At 40.3% G+C, this 23,043-nt stretch overlaps 1 protein-coding gene across 5 annotated transcripts in view; it reads right to left on the bottom strand.

The window, feature by feature from the left end:
* The window catches only part of TPD52L1 (TPD52 like 1), a 102,368-nt gene that overhangs the window by 25,994 nt on the left and 53,331 nt on the right, over positions 1 to 23,043 (bottom strand). For all 5 annotated transcript variants that reach the window (XM_029944314.1, XM_029944315.1, XM_029944316.1 and 2 more), the window contains exon 2: positions 7,790 to 7,905. In XM_029944314.1, the coding sequence (XP_029800174.1) occupies positions 7,790 to 7,905 (116 nt within the window). The remainder of the gene's footprint in view (positions 1 to 7,789; positions 7,906 to 23,043) is intronic.

The following is a 23,043-nucleotide window of genomic DNA, read 5'->3' as shown; positions in this document are numbered from 1 at the left end:
GTTGCTGCCTGCATTCTCCTCTAGGATTTAATGGTTTCCTGTCTTTCATCCATTTTGAATTTATTTTTGTATAGGGTGTAAGAAAGTGATTCAGTTTCATTCTTCTGGATGTCAATGTCCAATTTTCCCAATACCATTTGTTCTCCCATTGGATATTCTTTCCTGTTTTGTTGAAGATTAGTTGACCATATAGTTGTGGGTCCATTTCTGGGTTCTCTATTCTATTACATTGATCTACGTGTCTGTTTTTGTGCCAGTACCATGCTGTCTTGATGATTATGGCTTTGTAATCTAGCTTTACCTCTGGAATTGTGATACCTCCAGCTTTGCTTTTCTTTTTCAGGACTGCTTTGGTTATTCTGGGTCTTTGGTGGTTCCATACATATTTCAGGACTGTTTGTTCTAGCTCTATGAAAAATGTTGGTGGTATTTTGTTAGCGATTACATTAAATGTATAGATTGTTTTGGGTAGTATAGACATTTTAACAATGTTTTTGTTGCTTTTTCTTATTCACAATCTTTTGACATGTAATTGATGTAAAATAAGCCACCCATCTGTAAGTTTTGACATATGTGTTACTCTTGTGAACATGTCCATCACCACCAAAACTTTTCTAGGTTTCTTTGTAATTCCTCCTTCCCTCTTTTTCCTGCTCCTCCAGGCACCCACCAATCTTTCTCTTACTCCACAGATATACTAATTTTGGCTTTGTTTTCTCAACCTATTACTTGAGATTCATCCATGTTGCTGCATTATCAATGGTTCTCTTTTTATTAAAGAGTAGTATTTCATTGTTTGGATATACCACAGTTTGCTATTTATTCACCTGGTGAAGGATATTTGGGTTTGGCCAATGCAAACAAAGCTGCTATGAACATTCATATACATATTTCCTATTTCCCCGGTTTTAGCAGAAAAGCAAATCTGTTCAGCATCATAAAATCGCACTTACACAGTATGCAAAATAGTATGGAGATCCTTCAAAAAATTAAAAATAGAACTACCATATAATCCAGCAACTTTACATCTGGGTATTCATCCAAAGAAAATGAAAACATTACCTTAAAAAGATACATACTCATTGTAGCATTATTTACAATAGTCAAGATATGGAAACAGGCTAAGTGTCCACTGATGGATGAGTGGATAAAGAAAATGTTACTGTCACACACACAGACACACAGACACATAGGAATATTATTTAGCCATAAAAAAAGAAGAAAATGGGTGCCTTGGTGGCTCAGTTGGTTAAGCATCCTACTCTTGATTTTGGCTCAGGTCATGATCTCATGGTATGAGAGATCAAGTCTGCTCTGTCAGCACAAAGCCTATTTGGGATTCTCTCTCTCCCTCTCTCCTTGCCCCACCCCTTCACAATCTCTGCTCTCTCAAAATAAATAAGTAAACTTAATTTAAAAAAAGAAGGAAATGTTGCCATTTGTGTCACGGATGGACCTTGAGGGCATTATGCTAAGTGAAATGTATCAGACAGCAAAAGATAGATACCATAAGATCTCATTTATATGTGGAACCTAAAAAAAATAAAGAAAAACAAGCTCATTGATACAGCAAAGAGATTGGTAGTTGCCAAAGGTGGAGGGTGGGTAAAATGGGTGAAGAAGGTCAAAAGGTACAAACTTACAGTTATAAAATGAGTTAAGTCACATACAAAAAAACGGTTCTTGCAAATGTAGTTTCTAAAAAACCAGTTCTGTAAAATACCCAGATTTTAGACAGTGTTGCTATAACCTGTGAAAATCAACTTGAAATCCCACAAAGCCTTTGATTCCAATTGTCGTATTTTATTCTAGGGTCATATTTTACAATATACTGCCTTGGTAATATTGCTTCAATTTACATCGTTGTTTTCTGAAAAGTATAAATAATTGTGTGACATTCTCTGTAAAGCCAGAAGAGAACTATTAGTACTCCCTTAGTTAGTACATGTCCCACATGTACAGAGGTCCTAAAAAGCCTCACATTTTTACTAGATTTCTTATTTTTAAAATATGTGGCAGCTGTGTCTCATTTACATTCAGTATAGTTCACTTCGGACCACCAGCCACATCACTGACATGATCAGGCATCTTGCAAATGTGTTCCTTCGGTTACCAAAGACATAGCTGCTAGAAAAGAATCTCAAGAAAAAAAGTACCTTTGTCAATATTAGTCTTTTTACTAGTGAAAGGAGGGTTTTACCCCAACGGTGGGCAGATCGGGATAGCGCTATGAGGCTTCATGGACACTAGTAATCACGTAAGCAAAACAGGCAAAATTCTAAGTCAGAAGCATCTTACATACAATAGCAGAAAAGAACAGTCTCTTGGAGTTTTTAATATCAGCAAATGCCCTAGTGATCCAGTACTTTTCATTTTTTTATGCTTATGGAACAGTTTTTTAATGCTCATGGAAATCTTTCTAAAATGAATTACACATTCTGTAAACATGTTATCATCAATAGCACCCTGTCTCTTTTTGATGAGCAGGTCTTCAGCATGCAGACGTACTACTCATTACAACGAAAGGAGTCTACTGAGGGACCACAAAATGGGGTCATGCTTTTAGTCTTCCCATTAAACAAGAGCACATGGGTATTTTAAAATAAACCCTCTATTCTTTTGCTATCATGGCATGTTTTACTTTTTCATCTTTGTCAATGTGTCCTCCTGCATTTAATCTGTGGTCTAATATTTCTCAAGGCTGTATCTCTTGCTCTCTTTCCATAGAAAATGCTTGGGCCCCATGTCAGCCTTTTATTCTGTTAAAAGACCTGCTTTCTTTTGCATAAATAATATGTTTTGAGAGACTGAAATTATTGGGAGGTGGTGCTTTTTTGATGCAGTGGGTATTATTGTAGTTCCTACTATGTGATAAAAATAACGGGACAATTTTGAACTGACAGAATGAAATGACAGTTGTAGAGAAAACTCAAATCTATGGGACCCTAGAAATTTATTCAAAATCAGGGGGAAAGGGCAGTAGGAGACTCATTAGTTATTTGGGAGAGGGATGTAAGGGATTTATAGTTTTCTACTGAAATCCTTGATCCCAAAAAAGTGATAGGGAGAAATACTGAATTGACCAATTTACCAAGCACCAACCTAAAGATAGAACAGTGAAGTCCCCTGCCTAATATTTTAAACATGGAAGTACACATTAAAGGGCATTTGTTAAGGCAGAGACTTCTAATGATGGAGAAATGAACTTGGTTACTCAATCAGGTCTATTCTCAAGTTCTTTAATGAAATTCTCAATAAAATGCTATAATTCATACTTCTTGAAGCTTTATTATATTTTTCAGTAATTAAATGTATGCCAAAAACTCTATAAGCACATCCAGAAATTGAAAAAAACGCATAATCGTAAATTGTATTCGCTTGCAAGAATGAAAATGAGAACCACATCTCCTTCCACAGAGCAGAGAGCTCTGCCCCACGGCAAAGCCTTTAATCTCAAGTATTTTAAATGATGCTCAGGGTGAGATTCTACCCTTCCCTTGACTAATGAGATTTTTTTGGTCTGGTTACAATGGTTCTCAATTTCAGTTTACATAAAGTCACTCATAAGGCATATTTAAAATGCAGATTCCAGATACATGCCCCTTTTAATGCCCTAAGATCCTGATCTCTTCAATTTGGTGGGGCCCGGTATCACTATATGCATTACTTAATCAGCACTCCCGGATGCTCTGATGCAGGTAGTATGGAAACCCTATACGTACCTCTGTAAGCCACATCAAATTCCTTTTGGAATGAGGTGGAGTACAGGTAAGTCATTAATTAGAGTACTTACTTACTTTTAATTCTAAATTAATCATTTTTGTTAGAAACTAATAGTCTGGTTCTCTGGTTTCTCCACTCCCTAGAAGGTCTCCTTATAGGACAAAAATTTATGCTTAAGATTAGATATTTATCTTTGATTCTTTAAATAAGAATTAACAGGCATACAAGTGTTGGTGAGGATGTAGCAAAATTGGAACCCTTGTACATTACTGGTGGGAAGGTAAAATGGCTTAGCCACTGCGGAAAACAGTCTAGTAGTATCTTAGGAAGTTAAATACAGAATAACCTATGACCCAACAATTGCACTCCCAGGTATATTCTCCAAAGAATATAAACAAATACATGTATACACATGTTCGTAATAGCACCATTCACAATAGCCAGAGATGAAAAGAGCCGAGGGACCCATCGAAGGATGACTAGATAAACATATTGCAGTATCCCCCCAAAAATGGAAAATTATTCAGCTATAAAAAGGAATGAAGTATTGATACATGCTACAACATGGATGAACTTCAAAAACATTAGGCTAAGTGAAAGAAGCCAGATCTGAAGGTCATCTATTACATGAAATATACAGAACAGTAAGTCTGCAGATATAGAATGCATTCAGGGAAATGGGGAACACCTGCTTAATGAGCACGGGGTTTCTTTTTTAAGGTGCTAAAAAATGTTTCGGAACTAGATAGAGGTGGTAGTTATACAACAGCATAAGTATACTAAATGCATTGAACTGTGCACTTTAAAACAGTTAATTTTATACCTCGATAAAATATGCAAAAAGGTATAAATTAATTTGAATTAGCTAATGGATTACTTCAATATGAACTTTATGTTAGAAAATTTTACTTTCCTGTTTTATTTGCTAGATTACATAAAATATCTAACTTTCATCAAGACAAAGAAATATTTTCATAAACTATTAAGTCATCAGTATGATGTTTAGAAATATGAGGTTCTGATCTCTTGCATACACTGCTTCAAGGCCAGCCTCCTCTTTTGGCCAGTCCTGCCTTTGGCTAACAGTACTAAAGAATTAAGATTAAAATACAGATACTACTTGAAAGAGTGCAATGGTTATTTTTATGTGTCAACTTGACTGGGCCCTGGGGTCCCCAGACATTTGGTCATACATTATGCTGGGTGTGCTTGTGAGGGTGTTGCTGCATAGTCACAAGACAGTGAGAGAATCTGAGGACTCTAGGGAGAGGAGCACGTTGAAGAGAAGGCTGGATCCTTGGCATCCCCGAGACCCCTCTTAAGCAACCGAGTCAGAGATGAGAAGTCCTTTACCACAAAGCTCTTGCTTTGGGTCATGACCACAGATGACTGCCTTACTCAAAGGCAATCTAATAGGCTGGTCTGCAAGGTGTCCTGTTACCCAAGCAGAGAATGGATCCAGTAGGATCTTCCCTCAGGCACAGAGAGGGATTGCTTTCAACCAGGGACCAAGGAAGAACGCCTGTGGAGACCTGAGGTAGGGAGGCTGGGCCATCCAAAAGATGCCTCAGGTCATTGGAGGGCCAGTTGTGCAGTTGTGGAGCTGCCGAGGTTGCTTTCTGCATGTCCTTGTTGTAATTAACCCCTAGTCTCTGAGCTCGTCTGAATGTGATCTGAAAGAACATGGCTTGAGGTGCGTGTGTGAGTGTGAGCGTGCATGCACATGTGAGTGAGCAAGTGTGCACACACATGCATACATACCAGCATGCATTTGCAGAAGGGCAGGGAAAGAAGACTTAAGAAAAGGATGAGCATTAAGCAGAGGTGGTCTGTGGTAGAGGGAGAAGAAATGGAGATGTGAAAAGAAAAAAAAAAACAACAGAAGACACGTTTCCTTCTCTTGTCACTGGGCCTGAGGCATACGGCTGTGCCCACATGCCTCTGGAAGTCACGATGCCTCTCAGGCAAGAGGAAGTCCTTCTTCCTTTCTGAATAATCCAGAAATAAGACACAAGAAGCATTCTACAGGATGAAAACACGAATCCTGGTAACTTGAACACAGTAACAAGGATGTTATTTTCAGAAGTCAAGGCTCAAGGAGTCAGGAATGAGATGTGCTGGAGGCTTATTAATGTGGCCAAATGAGACAGCAATTTCTGGAAACATTGTTGGCTTTTGTATTACAGGGGCATCCACTTAGAACCAAGACTTACTTCTTGATTATAAAAATAATGCATGCTCACTGTTGAACATTTAGAAAATAAAGAATGCCCACAAAAATACATTGATATATGTGTGTATATATAACCCAATAGTCCCAGAACTCTTATAAAAGTTGGTCTGGGGGCGCCTGGGTGGCTCAGTTGGTTAAGCTTCTGACTTCGGCTCAGGTCATGATCTCATGTTCGTGGATTCGAGCTCAGAGCCTGGAGCCTGCTTCAGATTCTGTGTCTCCCTCTCTCTCTGACCCTCCCCTGCTTGCACTGTCTCTCTCTGTCTCTCAAAAATAAATAAAAAACATTTAAAAAAAAGTTTTAAAAGTTGGTCTGGCTACAGAAGTTTTGTCTGAACTTAGACATGGACTATAAGAGTAAAGGAATGATTTTAGTTTAGAATCAGTTACCTTACACCAGTTTGCAAAATTTAACTTTTGGACACCACAAATGACGTGAACTAACAGGTCATGAACCAGAATTCTGGACTTTAAGAAAATGTGGAACTAGTACATTTTCCATAACAGCTAACGTCGGTCTATGCGTGCTGGCGTGTGTGGCCAATCTCAAGTCAACTGCGTTGTTCTGGATCAGTGGCCACAGACAGGCCTAGCTAAAGAAAAGGGCTGTTTGATTTGAGGCACTGTGCTTCCTGAAATAATTTCTGCTGTACCCAAGAACAAGCTGCTTTTTCATGTTATAATGAAGTTATTGTCCAGTGTGCTTTGGGAAAGCACCTAAAAAGTCTTTAATGTTATTATAGCCTGTCATGAACAAACACCACCAGAACATTAGCATAAAAGGTCTGGAGCGGACCCCGCTGGGTGAGGGGAAGGTGGAGCTGGAAGCTGGGTCCTCAGCCTGTGATCGAGCCCACAGTCTCGCTTCCGACTGAACTAGGAGCTTTCTGTCCTATGATCCAGAGACACAAAGGGGAGGAATATGGGCCTCTTCCCTCTTGCCCTATTGTTTATTCTACCTGAGGAGTTCCCTTTTCCAGTGCTTTCCCCCTCCACTGTAACTGCCCCTTAGAAAGTGTTTAAGGGTTAGTGGGCGCTGCAAACAAATGGCTTGGACAAAATTTGTATCCCCGATGTGCAGGCATCCTCCCCACCCCTAAGAGGCCCGCAGCAACTATGCCCGATCTAAGGAAACCTGGATTCACCATAGCTTTCCTTTCTGCCCCCAGAGCCTTATTCTTCTGCAAAAGAGTCCACAACAAATTCAGTTGCTTGAAATGACTGGCTTTTTCATTACAAAAATAAGTCACTTCAAAGTATCTGTTGAGCTAAATTGCTGACCTAAAGCAAGAACTGCTCTTAAGAGGAAGCTTGCACGTGTACCCATCAAGTGTGTAGTGATTACTCTTCCCATAATATTGTGAACTTAAAAAGAATAAGAGGTGCATCTTTACAACCGCTCACCATTGTTGCTTACTATAACCAAAGTGTAATGGACAAACTGGCATTACAAAACACCTTAGAAAAAATTAATCACCTTGTACTATATCACTTATTAAATGTTATTAAATGAGGGGCACCTGGGTGGCTCAGCTGGTTGAGCACCCAACTCTTGATTTTGGCTCAGGTCATGCTCTCACAGTTTGTGACGTCAAGCCCCACGTCAGGCTCTGTGCAGACATCGTGTAGCCTGTTTGGGATTCTCTCTCTTCTCTCTCTCTCTGCCCCTCTCCTTCTCCCATGCATTCTCTCTCTATCTCAAAATAAATAAATATAAAAATTTTAAAATGTCATTAAATGAAAGACCACATAATTGTAATACGGGATGTAGACAAAACTAACAATAGCTCCTAAGATACGGAGACAGAACAACAATAAGCTTGCTGAACATACCTGAACTAATTCTGCCTTTAACTCTTCTTTTTCCTCCTCAGACAGCATGCTAGAGAAGTCCGCACTGGCTACTGCGTCTTCATCTCGCCCTTGCAATGGTTCGGTCTCCAACAACCCTTCAGGCAAGATTGATAAAAACATAATGCAATTAAAAAATAAAATTTAGCCAACTTCTGTTTCCACAGCTTGGAGAACTAGATGCCCTCACTGACCCTCCTGCTGAAGAGCAACTAAAAATTCCAGGAAAAAAAAATCTTTCTAAATGTGTGATGAGCTGCCAAGAAAGTAAAGAATACTAAGAAGCCAAAAGACTAAGAGAAAGTGGGAAGCCAGAGGTGTAAACAAAAGGAGTTTTCATTAGTTCCACATTTGCCACACAGATGAATTCCAGCTTTGGCTTTCACTGTCCCCTGTGGTGCAGGGGCAGAGGACAAAGCCTAGGCCCACCCAAGGAGAAGGGTTTAAGGTGAGACTTGTACATAAATCCGCATCCCCTCAGGGCAGCACCCTGAGAGGAAGGTGAACTGGAAATAAATACTATTGCACAGAGATCCACAAGGCAAGTAGCCTGCCCTGACACTCAGCATTAAAGGGACAGCAGAAAGTGCCTCCCTGACATTCATAACCCTGAGTGAGACCAGGTGTGGGCTGGCTACTTGGATGCACGTTATGTGGGTGGTCCAATGAAGCTCGAGACGAGAGATCTTGTTAACTTTTTCCCACTTTGGATGTGGAACTATGTGGATAGGAAACCAGGAGCGGCAGCAGTTGGGAGGAAACACTGCCGACAAACTGACTCTGGCAGAGGGAGAAAGGGAAGTGCTGGGTTCTTGATGACACCGTTGTGCCACAGAATGATCCCTGCAACAGAACAACTTCTAACTTGTTAGGTGAGAAAAATGCCTTATCGTCCAAAAAATAAAGACGTTCCCTAGTAGAGGCTGTTGGCATCTGGATAATGCAAACGCTATGTTCTCTGGAGGACCCAGGAAATGGGCTCCTGCAGACACGGAAGCTTCATTTAGGACATTTCTACATCTGTGCAGAAAGAAAGGCCTTTTAGTAAACTTTCCTGGAACAGATAGTTATCCATGTAGAAGAAATAATATTGGAACCCTTCACACCATTCCGAGATTAAATTATAAACATTTTAGAAGACAATAGCATTTATAAAACTCTAGGTAGGAAGGGAGTTCTTAGGACACACAAAAAACGGGAAAATCCTGAAAAAAAAAAGATTGAGTAATATATTACAAATGTCTCTTCATCAAGCACACTGTATGGACAACTGAAAGACAAGTCACTTGGAAGAAGATCTCTCCTACATGTGTAATTAGCAAAGGATGCATTTCCAGAATAAACAGAGTTCCCACAAACCAGTTTCAAAGATGGAAATAACGCAATAAAAACACAGGCCAAAAGACCCAAAACAGATTTGCTATAGGGAGAAATTGCCAATGATTAACCAATTTAAGAAAATATGCTTGACCTCACCGAGGTTCAGGGAAATACAAATGAAATCACTGCACACCTACTGGTTGAGCAAAGGTTCAAAGTCTGACATTATCGAATGTTGATGACTCTGTGGAGGATGCAAACTCTCATACATTGCTGGCAAGAATATAAAGAGAGAGAAATGACTTGAAATATAATTTAACATGATTTAGTAAGTTCACACACACCAACCATTCTACACCTACTTCTATGTATACCTGAGCCATCGTGTATGAGCACCAGAGGTCATTAATAAGAACTTTCAAGGTAGCAAGAGCTGTGAGTCAGGCAAAAGTCCACACACAGGAGAATGCACGAGTATGTCCTGGTGCATTTACACCAGCACGAGTGACAGCAGTAAAACGACTGAGCTACGGCTACACACACATGGATGGAACTCAGAAACAAGATACTGAGTGAAAGACACAAATTGCAAAGGAATAATAAAATATGTTCTCACCCACATGAAGGCCCAAAACATGCAAACCTAAATAAAATGTGCTTCAGAAAAGAAAAGCAAGGCTATGATGAAAATAATTCAGAACAAGGCCTTTCTCTGAGAGAGGGTAGGTGTAAATGGGAATAGGGCACTTACAGGGAATCTGTATCGGGCTAATGGTAATGCTCCATTTCTGGGACACTGGGTTTCTGTGTATGAAGATTTTCTACACTTTAAATTTACTTTGTAGATATTCTTTTGTAAAAATATCATTATTTGATAAAACAATTAAAAATAAATTTGATCTCAGGGCACCTGGCTGGCTCAGTCAGTTAAGCCTCTAACTTTGCCTCAGATCATGATCTCTCAGCTTGTGGGTTCGAGCCCCACATCAGGCTCTCTGCTGACTGCTCAGTGCCTCGAGCCTGTTCCAGATTCTGTGTCTCCCTGTCTCTCTGCCCCTCCTCTGCTCACATTCTGTCCATCTGTCTGTCTGTCTGTCTCTCTAAAATAAATAAAAAACTCAAAAGAAAATAAATTTGATCTCAAGTCAAAAGAAAAAGGTAAATGATTATCCTACAATATTAGAACATTTTAGGTAACGAGAATAAAAATATGAACCAATCTGCAAAGTTCTCAGGCTGGCCCCACTCTTGAGTCTCCGGTACCCACATCCTTTCGTCTGAATCAACAGGGTACTAGCACACCTTATGTCACTGCTGACACACCGACACACATCAGTGAAAGTGGCATATTGCTGATCCAAGTTCATCAGATTCTTGTCCCATCTGCCTACCCTAGAGGCCAGCTTCAATGCTAAATCATTTTCTTTTTCATTAGCAATACCTGTTATTGTAGAAGATAGAAAAATTATCCATTATTAATTAAAATTACTGTTAATCACGATACCCAGAAATAAATATCATTTTGGTCCATCCTTACTAGGTATTTCTTCTATGCATATGTCTACATTTTCTTGTATATATTTATATGCATTTGCTGTTGTGAACTTGATTTATTCAATAGGAAATCATGAATATCCTTTATGTCTAAAGACACATAGCCACATTTTATATATTTTTGACAGTTACACAGTAATTTGTCTCATGTATGATTGACAACTTATCCTGTATACTGGGAAGCTACAGTGAACATCTCCTAGTCAAATCATTAGGCAAAATCCTGTTGATTTCCTGTCAACTGGATTACAGAGTCAAAGGGCATGAACATTTTTTTAAAGTTTATTTATTTTGAAAGAGACAAAGACAAGTGCAAGTGGGGGAGGGGCAGAGAAAGAGGGAGAGAGAGAGGCAGGTGAGGGGCAGAGAGAGAGAGAGGGAGTGAAAGAGAATCCCAAGCAGGCTTTACACTGCCAGCGTAGAGCTCCATGTGGGGCTCAAACTCATGAAGCCGCAGGATGATGATGATAACCTGAGCAGAATCAAGACTTGGATGCTTAACCACGAAGCCACCCCAAGCAAAGGGCATGTACATTTTGAAAACTACTGCCCATTTATCCCTCAGAAAGACTGTGCAGTTTTATGCAAACTTCAGCAAGCCATGAGAATATCTGTAGATTCTTAGTACAGCAGTGTTAAGTAGGTCATTGAAAGGGAGGGAGACATGGTCATTTATTTCTGCTAGTAAATATATTTTTTTAATGTTTATTTTTGAGGGAGAGGGTATATGTACACGCAGGTAAACGAGTGAGGGAGGGGCAGAGAGACAGGGACAGAGGATCTGAAGCAGGTTCTGGGCTGACAGCAGCAAGCTGGATGTAGGGCTTGAACTCACTAACCACGAGATCACAACCTGAGGCAAAATCTGACACTCAACCAACTGTGCCATCCAGGTGCCTTCTTCACTCTTGTTTACAATTAAATGCCAGGTCCCCATCTTCTTTTCCTACTTCTGCACCTACTTCCCTGCTGCATCCTCTTCCAGTGGGCGTTCTTGAGTCACACAGGTCAGCCCAGGGAGCCGTGCAAACCCAAACAAAATGAAAACAAGGCCAGCTGTTCTCAGTAGAATATGCTCAACTCACCTCAAATTATAAGGTCAGAGGATAATTCCAGAATCTAGGAGTAGATGACAGAGGAGTTGAATAAAGAGGTGATTCACCAGTGGAAGTGAGTCAGAATGGGGAGGAAAAATAAAAGCAAATGGTAAGGGAGACCAAGTGACAGATGAGAATGTGAGAGGGCAGCACGAGTATAAAATGACCTAGTTACTATGGAAGCAGGTTTTGGAGGAGATTAAAAACATAATTTCAATAAAAACAATTATTAGTGGAAAAATCACTCAAGAAACAATTTTTAGCAAACACCAGTACGTTATGAATATAGACAACTACATGAATTTGATTCTCCTTCCACATGTGCAAACTATGCTCCTTTGTCTGGCATATGCCCCCTCTGCCAGGAAGTCAGGAGATCTGGAGTTCTACCATCTGTGGGTTTGACACTAACTACAGAGTACACTTGACTGCAGTGTTCTCATCTGTAAAAATGATAACCTTATGGGATCATTGTGAAGATTCAATGATGTTAAATCAATGAAGACATGTGAAAATGTTATAAAAAATTTTAATTTCTATATAAATTACAGCTGCATATTGGCAAAATTGGGAGTGATAATTTAAAAACATATATTAGTGTACTATATTCTGTTTTGCATCTCCAAGAATATAGTATTTTCCTAGTTGGTCTAAGGCTTCCACCTACCTGAAGTGGTGCAGAGGAGTGAACGAAACATAAGAAAAAGATTCATATCTAAATTTTTGGCATTTGAAATTGGATTTACTAGAAAGATAAAAGCTTGGCAAAATGGGCAATTTCCTAAGGAAGAGGATGTTCTTCATAGTTTTAAATCTCTCTTCATATGTTATCAAAAGCCAAGCCCGGGACACCCAGGCCAGGGGGTTCCCTATGGTACAGAGTACATTAGAATTTGTCAAGGACATCCATGTCTCCTGTTCCATTGCTGGGAGATGGTGGGAGAAAGGAAGAAAGAAGGAGACAGGTGTGTGAGATGTGTATGGTCAATCTTCTCTTTGGGCTTTGGCCCAGAAAGATGGAGATTCCCTTTGCACCTCCACTTCCCGCTGCCGTTGTTCTGAGATGCTTCAACGCCCCCTCTTGGTTTCCCTTGACTCCTCCTTTGTTCCAATAGTCGTTTCACTCAACTCCCTTGAATGAGGCACCCCTTTTGAGCATGCCATCCATCTGCTTTCCTAGTCTCTGACTGGTACCGGAAGCCTGCCCTGATCTCCTTTGTGGGCTCTAGAAAAACCAGCTTTTTAGCTATCCCACACCAACCTTGAACACAGCCACATCCTCGTAAAGGGACATAATCTGCTTGGAGGCCAGGCACCAGCCCTTGGGGTTTAGTTCCTCAATTCACCTTCTGCAGTCAGTTAACTATGCATGGGGTCCAGACCCCCCCCCCCAGAGTACTTAGGGAGAAACCTGTCACCTTAATAAGGGGTTGGTGCCCCTGCAGCTGGGGCTGGGGTTACTGGCTCTGGATAGAGGTCTGGATAGAGGAGGAGAGAGCCTGCCACCAATGAGAAGCAAAGTGAGGCTGAATCAGCTTGGAAGGGCTACTAGGCTCAAACCCAACTGAGGAAAACAAGCTCATGAGTAATATCTGCAGAAAATGTCAGCACAAGAGGACATTGTGGTCCCAGCTGAAGGGCTGGCAGAGAATACAAAACACTGCATGGACCCATCCTGTTTCCACATACTTGATACTACCTTAAGTCAGGGCAAAAGAAAGGGGGAGCTGAAAAAGGAGAAATCTGGGCTAGAGGGCAATTTAACCAAGGAATTGAATTATTATTTAAAGGGGTTTTACAAATTATTCCACAGGAATAAACTAAACCTATCTTTCTTCTCTACTACCCAAAGCCCAAGGGCTCCTACCCAGATGGGGTATAGGTCATCAAATAAATAAATAAATAAATAAATAAATAAATAAATAAGCAAGCAAGCAAGCATACATAAGTACAAGACATAGTGTGAATACATTTTGTGATCCTGCTACAGGAATATTTTGCACAAAAGACAGCATTTTACTTTTATTTAAATGCAATAAAATATATACACACTTTAATAATGGTAATACATATCTCCAGGTCTGATTGTAATGCAGGAATTGTGTCTCCATTGGCCAGGTCCGTCTTTGGGAAGCAGGTAGGTCTTAAGGTACTTGTCAAATGCTACCATATGCCTGCCTTCTGTACACCTACAACTGGCCATGATGACTCAGTAAGTCCTACATGTAGGGCTGACTGACACAACATACCCAACCAGATCCAATGGAGAGGTCACTGTGGGATGGTCCCCAGCCTTGCTGATGGGGATCCTCACTTATGAAACCTGGGTTCAGGGTTTGACTCAGTTGCAAGTTGTTGGCTTCTAAGTTAGGTTAGTCTGCTCCAGCGCCTATGCCCCTCCCTGTCCTACAACCATATGAAGAAAAGTAAATAAATGTTGGCAAGGACAAATCAAGAAATGAGCTTTGGATTAAAATGCCTCCTTCAACCTTGACATGCTATCACCCACTGTGATCAACATACTTTCAATGCATCCTGTTGAGCATTAGGTCATGGATTCATGTACGTGATTACAACAGCACAGACAGCCAGGAGTTAAAATGACTATAAACCATGACTTCAGATCGGTGACCATATCCTGCATTGTTGGAAAATATATAAAAGTTACAGAATTTCTTATAAACAGTAAAATAATCTTGCATGTATTTGTGTGTACACCCATATTAAGGAATTAACAAATAAATATGGCTAGGTAACCAAAGAAAGAAAGAAAAGTGCATATTTTCAAAAAGAATATAAAATGATTCCAGAACTTAGTAAAAAGAAAGAATGCAATAAAATAACTTAAATAAAATCTAAGCATTGTTTCTTATGTACCTCTATCATGGCACTGCTTTTCATTTATTTACCAGCAACACGTACCTAGCCTATTATTGAATCAGATTTTTTCCCTGTTGTCCTGGAGTTTTGGCAGTGGCCTCGCATGCTAAGAAGAAAAATGGGAACTTTACACCCCCACATGCTAAAACCAAGGCTTGACCCTAGTGCCTGACATGCCAATAGATTTTATAACTGGTTCCGCAGGGGTGGGATCACCTCCCCCTAGCCTCTGAGTGAGAGAGAAGAAGAGAGCAGGGAAGGACTGGCTTGTTGGAAATTTGCATATACAGATAAGCAATGATTAAAGACAACTAGTACTTTCTTCTCCAGAGATCGCCACTATAAAACCTTCATGCACATCTTTCTAGATCTCTTCTTATATCTGCAGTACACACTCCCACCCCGCCACTTCTTAACATCTCTGAAATTGGGATGCTTCCTACAATCAACAGTGTCTTACAATTAATTCACAACCTTTTTGTCTTAGTAGTATATAAAACAATAGGTATCTTAAAACCCTTAACATCTTATGGAAAAATCTGATATATAGGTATATACATATTAAATCGAATATGTCTTCTATATGTATATATTTAGATATATCTATATATTTAAAAATGAGATCACTCTATTTTGCAACTTTTTTTCTTCAGACAACTTTCTCTTTTCATCTTTTTTTCATCTCATCTGAAAGCAGACCCTGGCAAAGGTCCCCAGCTGATCCCATAATGCATCTAGAGCTGGTCTGCCCAAACCTGAATCTAATCCACAACCGCAAACTTGCCCGGTTTTTATGCTCCTTAGCCTCTTTTTCTCTAGCAGACTAATTAATGGCTTATGGAAGAGACTAGGCTTTGTCTTGGCAAATTCATCCCAGCATTCTGATTAACGATTCATTCAGGTGCTTGTAGCATATATCATATTGGAAAGAATCCCCTTCTGAAGACAAACCAATTTTAGGAAAAAAATCCAGCTCCACCCCTTTTCAACTCTGGACTGTGACAGTTTGAAACTTGGTCTCTTCATATATAAAATGAGGATAATAATGTCTGCCCACGAGAGTAGGTTGTCAGGAGTCACGGTTTTACAAAAATACCTAGCACAGTGTCTGGTAAATAATAATCTGTCAGTACATGTTAGCACCGAGCTGGGTCATACTTGAGTGAAATTCTTCTTTGATCAGAATTAGTTATAAAATTCAAGTGCTATGAGAGAAAAAAATATATGTTATCACTCTGTCCTCAACATGTTAAAAAAATTTCACTTCAGAGGCAAACCACTCACACATATAGACCTTAACTAACACCAGTACATCATCATACACAATCACACACAAAGTGAAGGGCCTGGGGAAACCTAAATCTCCACACCATGCTCTGTTCATCCTTCGGCCCACTTTCTAGAAGGAGCCCTATGTTCATGTGCACTAACCCTTCTGGCCACTGCTTATAATGAACTAGGATTAACGTCTGGCTCAGAAGTAGCCTCTGGATTCTTCTCTTGAGATTTTAAACTAAGACACAAAGGATGGATTGGTGGAATCAGGTTAAACTGGGTACCGGCAGAATTAGTAGAGTGTAGGCCTAAATCTTCCGCAGAGCTGTCTTTGTTCACGTGTTCATCGTTCATTCAAAAATACTTACTGAACACCTGCCGAGTGCTGTGCAGCTCTCTGCTTTCATGGAACTTAGAATCCTGCCCGTCCTGAGGTAAGTCCTTTGACTTCTGAATTTCCATGAGCTTTCTCTTTATCCTTAAAATAAACCTTGTTTTTCATTTGAGCTAGTCTAAATGTCTCTTTCTCTTTGTCACAAACAGAAACTCTGAGTTAAACAGAGACAATAATATTATCAAATTCCAGGAAAAGAGAGATCATTATGCACTCTCTAGCAAATTTTAGCTCCATGACTTCCATGATTTGCCATGACATCAAAATCAGTTAATTAAAAGTCTGATAAATCATTTTTGCCCCATACTTTCTCTAAACCTGAAGTCATTCACTTTGTCTTTTGTACTGTCTTTAAGATGTCCTCTGATATAAATGATTTTGGAGGCTACACTCTGCTAATTCACAGCCCGGGCCGCATCACTCTCAGAAGGCAAGGAGGGGACAGCAGTCACCCAACCACATGATGCCAGTGGCACTGTCCCAGGCAGTAGGATTCTCTGAGACAATTGTTGGGCTAGTGTCTCTATTTGGATTCTGAAGGCAGATCTGGTCCCTAAAGTTCAGCTTTTCCACAGTTTATCTGGAAACATCCTTGTACATGCATAGAGAAAAGGACGGGCATCCAGGCTAAACCAGAAGAAGCAGAGATACTTCTGGGACAACACTGAGTACGTCTGGAGAGGCCAACCAGGAATTTCCTGGAAGGGCGGGTACAAGAATGGATTCCTAGAGTCCCTGAGTCACCCCCCGCCCCAACAACTGTGGGTTTGTCTTTAGGAGTGTGTTCTCTTTACCTGCCCTGAGAAATGACAGATGAGTGTTTTCTACTCCAACGTTTGGGGCTGGACTCCCCATGCCTGGCTCGTCACAGCTAGGGCCTCCTGACTAGCACTGGTCAGGTCAGAACCACGGTTCCATTGCATTAGGTAGCCAAGAGTGGTGTTGGGGTTCCCAGAGAAAAAGCTTAAAGCCAAGTTTCTAAAACAAGTTGGGTTGTTTTCCAAGACACTTGTCACAGGTAAAGTCCAATCTCAAAATTAAAGGTTGTCTACGGCCATAGTTCCCTGAACGCGCCCGATCTCGTCAAAGTTAAAGGCTGAGTCTGGGGAATAAGTAAAGCTGTGTCAGAGATGAGGCACATGGTAGAGAGGAGACTCTGAGAGCCTGAAGGAAGTGCTCAGCAGTTTCCTGCAACAGCTCTGCGCAGGCTCCTCCAGGCCTGTCTGCTCCTTACTGCCTTTGGACATAAAGGCTCCCTGCACTGCCTAGTGGCAACTTTGGTCAGACAAAAGGGCCTGGAACAAGAGGTTGGAGTGGTCTCTGAAGACGATGAGGACTCTGGACCCACGCTCTCCCTCAGCATTGCTGTCAGCACTGGTCTCTGCACTGTATCAGTGTCTGTATCTCCCCCCTTGCGCTGAGGCTATGGCACGACATGTCTTACTACCTGGACCAGAATGGAAGCTAGTGAATGACAGAAAGTCAGTTTCGTTCACCTTGGCAGCCCTGCTTTCCCTGCATGATGATGTGAGAGGGGACAGCTAAGACCAAAATGCACGAGCTGTGCCTTGAGCCACTGATGAGAAAATGTCTCTCAAAAGAGTGACTTAGGATCAATGATCTGAATGTCACAGTTATGAGCAAAAGTGACTACAGAAGCTCTGATGACTGCAAGGGTGACACTCTCCCTTCTGCCAATCTCTCTTGGGAACTACCAGCTCTTCTTAATGGGACAGTTTCCTCCATCTTCTCCTTCAGGTTCTCTGAAAATTTCTCTCTTCCTCCCTGGGCCCCAACCCCTTTTCCTCTCTCACAGATAACCATCTTTCATGAACCACAGACATCTCTCCTTATCAAGCTCAATCCTAACAAAATATATACAGAATTGATCTCAAGCTGCTCTTGTGATACCTCCAGGCCTTGAGAAGTTAGTGGAGAACACCAGACGCTCCACTGCAACCAGGCAGCATTATCATCTTCTGTTCTCAAACATTTTGGGATCCTTCTCTCAGAATCCCATCAAAACATATCCTGAGACCAGACCAAGGATGTGCCCTGACAATGAAACCATACTGAAAAGGGAATAAATGATGCTTTCACAGTGACAGCCTTCTCTTAGCAGCTGGTCAATTACTCTATTAAGGCAAGAAGTAGAATAAATGTTTTTTCACCACATGGTATGTGCCAGGTGTGTTACATATTATATCTTGTCTCCAGAAACACACTAGGCAGGTGGCATCAAAATAAAAGGTCTCAGATTTTATCCAACTCATAATGTAACAAGTTAGCCTGCTAGTTTCCTAGATGCTGGCAGAAGACCAAGGTTCCCGTTCAGAAGCTCACAGCACCCTGAACGGCATGAACATTATGTTCAGTTTTGTGCCACGTGCCCCCAAGTCTCACGAGGGTGACATGGAAGGGCCTCAATAAAAAATGCTCACACTGTGGGTTTGAATCACAGCTAAAGAACCTTGGGCTCAGGAATCGAAATCATTTGTATTATGCAGTTAGCAAACCTGCCTAACCTTTGCTATGGAGGGAGACAGGATCTTTGTTCCACTGGACAGGATGCAAACCTGACTTCTGCTCTAAGAGAGACAACAGTCTCTATATTCCAAGGCTGTTCACTATAAACTGAAAAGATTGTCCAGGAAAAAGGCCATCAGCATCTCTGCTTGCAAGATCTATGGAGAAGCATCTTCCGCAGGTGGTATTTCATCATTTTTCAAATTAAGAAATGATGGTTCAGGATGTTAAATAACTTACCCAGTCCCACATAGCTGATGAGTGAGAGGCTTAAGATTTGAATGCAACTTGATCAGGTTACAGAGTTCATGCTTTTTCCACTTGACCACGATACATCATGCACAAGTCAGACAGGAACTAAAATGTCTCTCTATCCCAACCCAGAAAACCCTCCATAAATCCTCTCTGTTCAGCAAGACTGTGGTTTACTGAAGGCCGCGGTGTAGCTATAAAATATGCAGCCTCCCCATTCCTGAGCACCGAGCAGTGTGCAGGGTAAGTTTTCAACTCTTAAAACCTTTCACATAAGAGTTTCTCAACCAGTGTTTGTTGAATCAATCCCCTGGGCCACAAAGTCAAACTCTCAAGTCCTCTTGATGCCCTCACCGTATCTTTTCATTATCTGTCATATTTGTCTATCCTTTTTAACTTCCATTGCTATGACAGTGATTTAGGCTTCTGTCACTATCCGCTCAGACCACTGCAATCTGAGCTAAATGTTACCACCTCGCTTCACTCTTTAAACACAACCCAATCTACACAACACTCAAATTAATATTTTGAACACAGTACTTTCATCCTGTCAAAACTCAGTTCAAAAAATATTCAATGGATGGAATTCCTTCCAGCCTAAATTTGAAAATTCCTATGCGAGCATCCAAAACCACCCACGGCTGGCTGCAAGTAATGATTCCAACTCTCCGGGCTCGGATTTTCCCACTAAGGCCTTGAATCCAGCCAGGCTGTCATATGCGGTGCCCCTCAGTTAGGCTCTGCTCAGTCCTACATTCCTTCACCCTCAAAAGCCTCTCGCCCCTTCCTCCTCAGTTCCCCTTGGAAGAATCCAAACAAGTTGCAACAACACTGAACAAATAATATGTTGTGTGCCTTAAATTGATCTAAAATGTACACTACTACACATACGTCATTACTAAGTATTTTATAAAGATAAGCTAAAACTTGCATTATAAATGGCATTAAGACACATAATACTATATATTGCCATAATTACAGTTAAACAAGAAACAGAATTTCTTCTGTGAAGAAAATCCTTCAGACACTGTCCTGTAAACATTTATTGTCCTTCTTAAAATATGAAGAACATGAGTCACCACTATTAATAGCATTGTTTTCTAAAGCTTTAATTTCATTAACAATGCAGCTAAAAAAAGAAGTCATATTTGTAATGCTCAGCCTGAAAGTGTACTAATATAAAGAATGATTTTATGCATTTTACTAAGCATTTTATCTGAAGATGCTTCTGAGGTTGTAATAGCTTAAATTTTAATACTCCATCTTTCCACTTTTTAAAATATGCTACTTAGTTATTAATCCACATAATTAAACATTGATTAAAATGGACTCTAATCACGAAAGAAAAAATTGTGACTGAACAAGACCTAACTTTGGCTAAAGATGGAAGTGCCATTACAGATAGAGATCAGCAAATACATGGCAACATTCCTCCCATTTCTCACTCATCCATATGTACAAGGTGAAGGCTGACAGCAAGAGGAAATACACCACTGATATAAAAATTTCAGGTTCATTGTGTATTGATGACATCACCAAAATTCAATAGAACACTAAAGATGGCAGAAAGTGTAAGTACTGCATGGCCCTGAAGAGCAGACTATCTTCAAGAAACTCAAACCACTTAGGAATGCACATAAACCTAAATTATTGGCTCAGGTCTGACAAGTACACCTACTTATATCAGAGAGTCTGAACTGGCCACATTTACCCAAGACTTTCCAGGTCTCATGCCCTATGCATGCCTTTCGAGAGCTCCTGAAGGCATTGAGAACTGTAGGAATTTGGGGCAATGGATAGGATCTGCTTGTCCTGTGGTGTGGGTGGCACACCCAGGGCCCTGGGAGTGGCTTGCTTCATGGCATCATTTTACTAGGCTAATACAGAAAATGCCATTGCATTAAGCTACACAGCTTCAATTACTATGTAAGGTCAGCTAGCCATTCATTTGGGAGATGTCATATTCTAAGCTGTCATCTGGGGTTTGTTAGGTCCAGAAATTTTATTTCACCAGTTCACAATGTGGTGATCAGCCTCTTGGATGAGTTTCTACTAACAAATCTCCTAGGACATTGATTTGCCCAAGTAGACCAAATGTCTTATGGCACATTTGGTGCTCTTTGCTTCCTCAGAACAAAATCTACTTGTGAAACCTAATGAACAGCAGAAGATTATTTGGTAAGCATTAGGAAGAATAAAGAGAGTTAGATGACTTCAAGATATTGCAGTATTTATGCTATATTTTAATTGCATGATTCATGGTCTTTCTCCATCTCTAGATTATGAGGTACCTTATGCACTGTTAATACTAGATGCTCAATAAATATTTGTGGAATAATTTAACTAGCTATCACGACTTTACAATGTACTATTCTAATGTCTACAAATTAAATTTGATATTCAGCCGAGTATCTCTTTTTTGTAGTGTTGAAGATAAAATGACCAAGACTTACAACCAATGCAATGGCCATTGACAGGAATAGCAAATAACATGTGACAGAGAAGTAACATCACACACATCCAATGTACAGGCACTATCATTCCACTGTGTTACTGCACCTGGTTCCTTCAAGGCTACATTAAACCAAAGGCTGGCCTTCATTTTATCAACGTTCTGCCTGAGTTTATACCTTTATATTCCCAAATAAAACAAACTCTAAGGCCTTAGAAATCTACTCTAAGTCTACTTTGTAAAAGCTATGTAAGTTAAGTGAAAGAGATACAGATGAATTAGAATCCTCAATATATGATGGGTGATGCCAGAATGTTGTTTGCATTTGGTAATAGACACTTATAGCAGGATCTTATGCAACATCCTGACAAGTTGAAAACTGATATATACCTGGGACTATCTGTTGTAGAAAGGTATCTCTTCATGTCACCAGCACATAGTTGTGTCATACTTTCCAGTCACCATGCTCACTTATGTTGTTTACAATATATCAGTAAAAGAAACCTTTAGTTAACTGAGAATACTGTAGAAAATTTTTCAAAAATTGTTCTATAAATAGGTCAAGAAAACAAGTATATAAGATGTCAGGTTTTCTGAAATGAAAGCCAGAAATAAAGAAGCATAAACTCCTTACAGATGTGTCCCTCCAGGGGCTACTTCTGAACTTCAGTCCAAGCGGAGCCACCGTGAGGCACAAAGAGGAAGCCACTCAGACCTGAGCTTTTATTCCTCACGTGAGGTCACATGGCCTTATCCCCACCAATGGCTTCTGCTGGCTATGAGCATTTTGGTGACCACACTCCAAACTATGGAGAAAAACACTAAGCCACTTTTCAGTTAAAAGCTGTAAAATATGTATCACGAATCTCAGCTTCTCCAGACACCTACATTTCAAGTATAAGATAAAGGCATTTGGGACAATTTTCCCATTTCAAACCTTTATTTGCTACTCTTGAAAAAGGCACAGTTTGACACTCACAAAATAAATGCACACTGAATAAATCTGGCACTCCGACCAAAACAACCCAAAAATAAAGTCACAGCAACCACAAATTTGTGAATAAAAAACTAAACAAATAGTCATGAAAAAATAAAACATGGCTAATGTTTCTGATGGAAAGACTCAAGGAACTTCCTTCTTTGAATAAACTCCTCCATTGCATGAGGAAAAATAATACTACAGCAGGAATGTGTACAGAAAAACCAAAAATTGGTAGACCATCTTGACCCTTAAATTACCCTTTTCTCTGTATCCCCACCTCTTTTCATCCCCTGCGAACCCATTTACACATATTCAAATTTACACCTCAGGGAACCTGGAAAAGAGAAGCCAAGCTGGACAGAAGATAAACATACAGATTTAATGCCTAACCTTAGACTTTTGCCTTGAGCAAGGGAGACAATCTCATTTATATTATAAAAAAAACGCCAGGGTAATAAATTATTCTGAATTCAAACTCATTAACAAAAAGTAACCCTCATGTTA

This window comes from Suricata suricatta, chromosome 7 (genome assembly GCF_006229205.1).
Source record: "Suricata suricatta isolate VVHF042 chromosome 7, meerkat_22Aug2017_6uvM2_HiC, whole genome shotgun sequence".
NCBI lineage: Eukaryota > Metazoa > Chordata > Mammalia > Carnivora > Herpestidae > Suricata > Suricata suricatta.
Note: the sequence above shows the minus strand (reverse complement) of the source record. Positions and strands in the feature narration are given on the sequence as shown.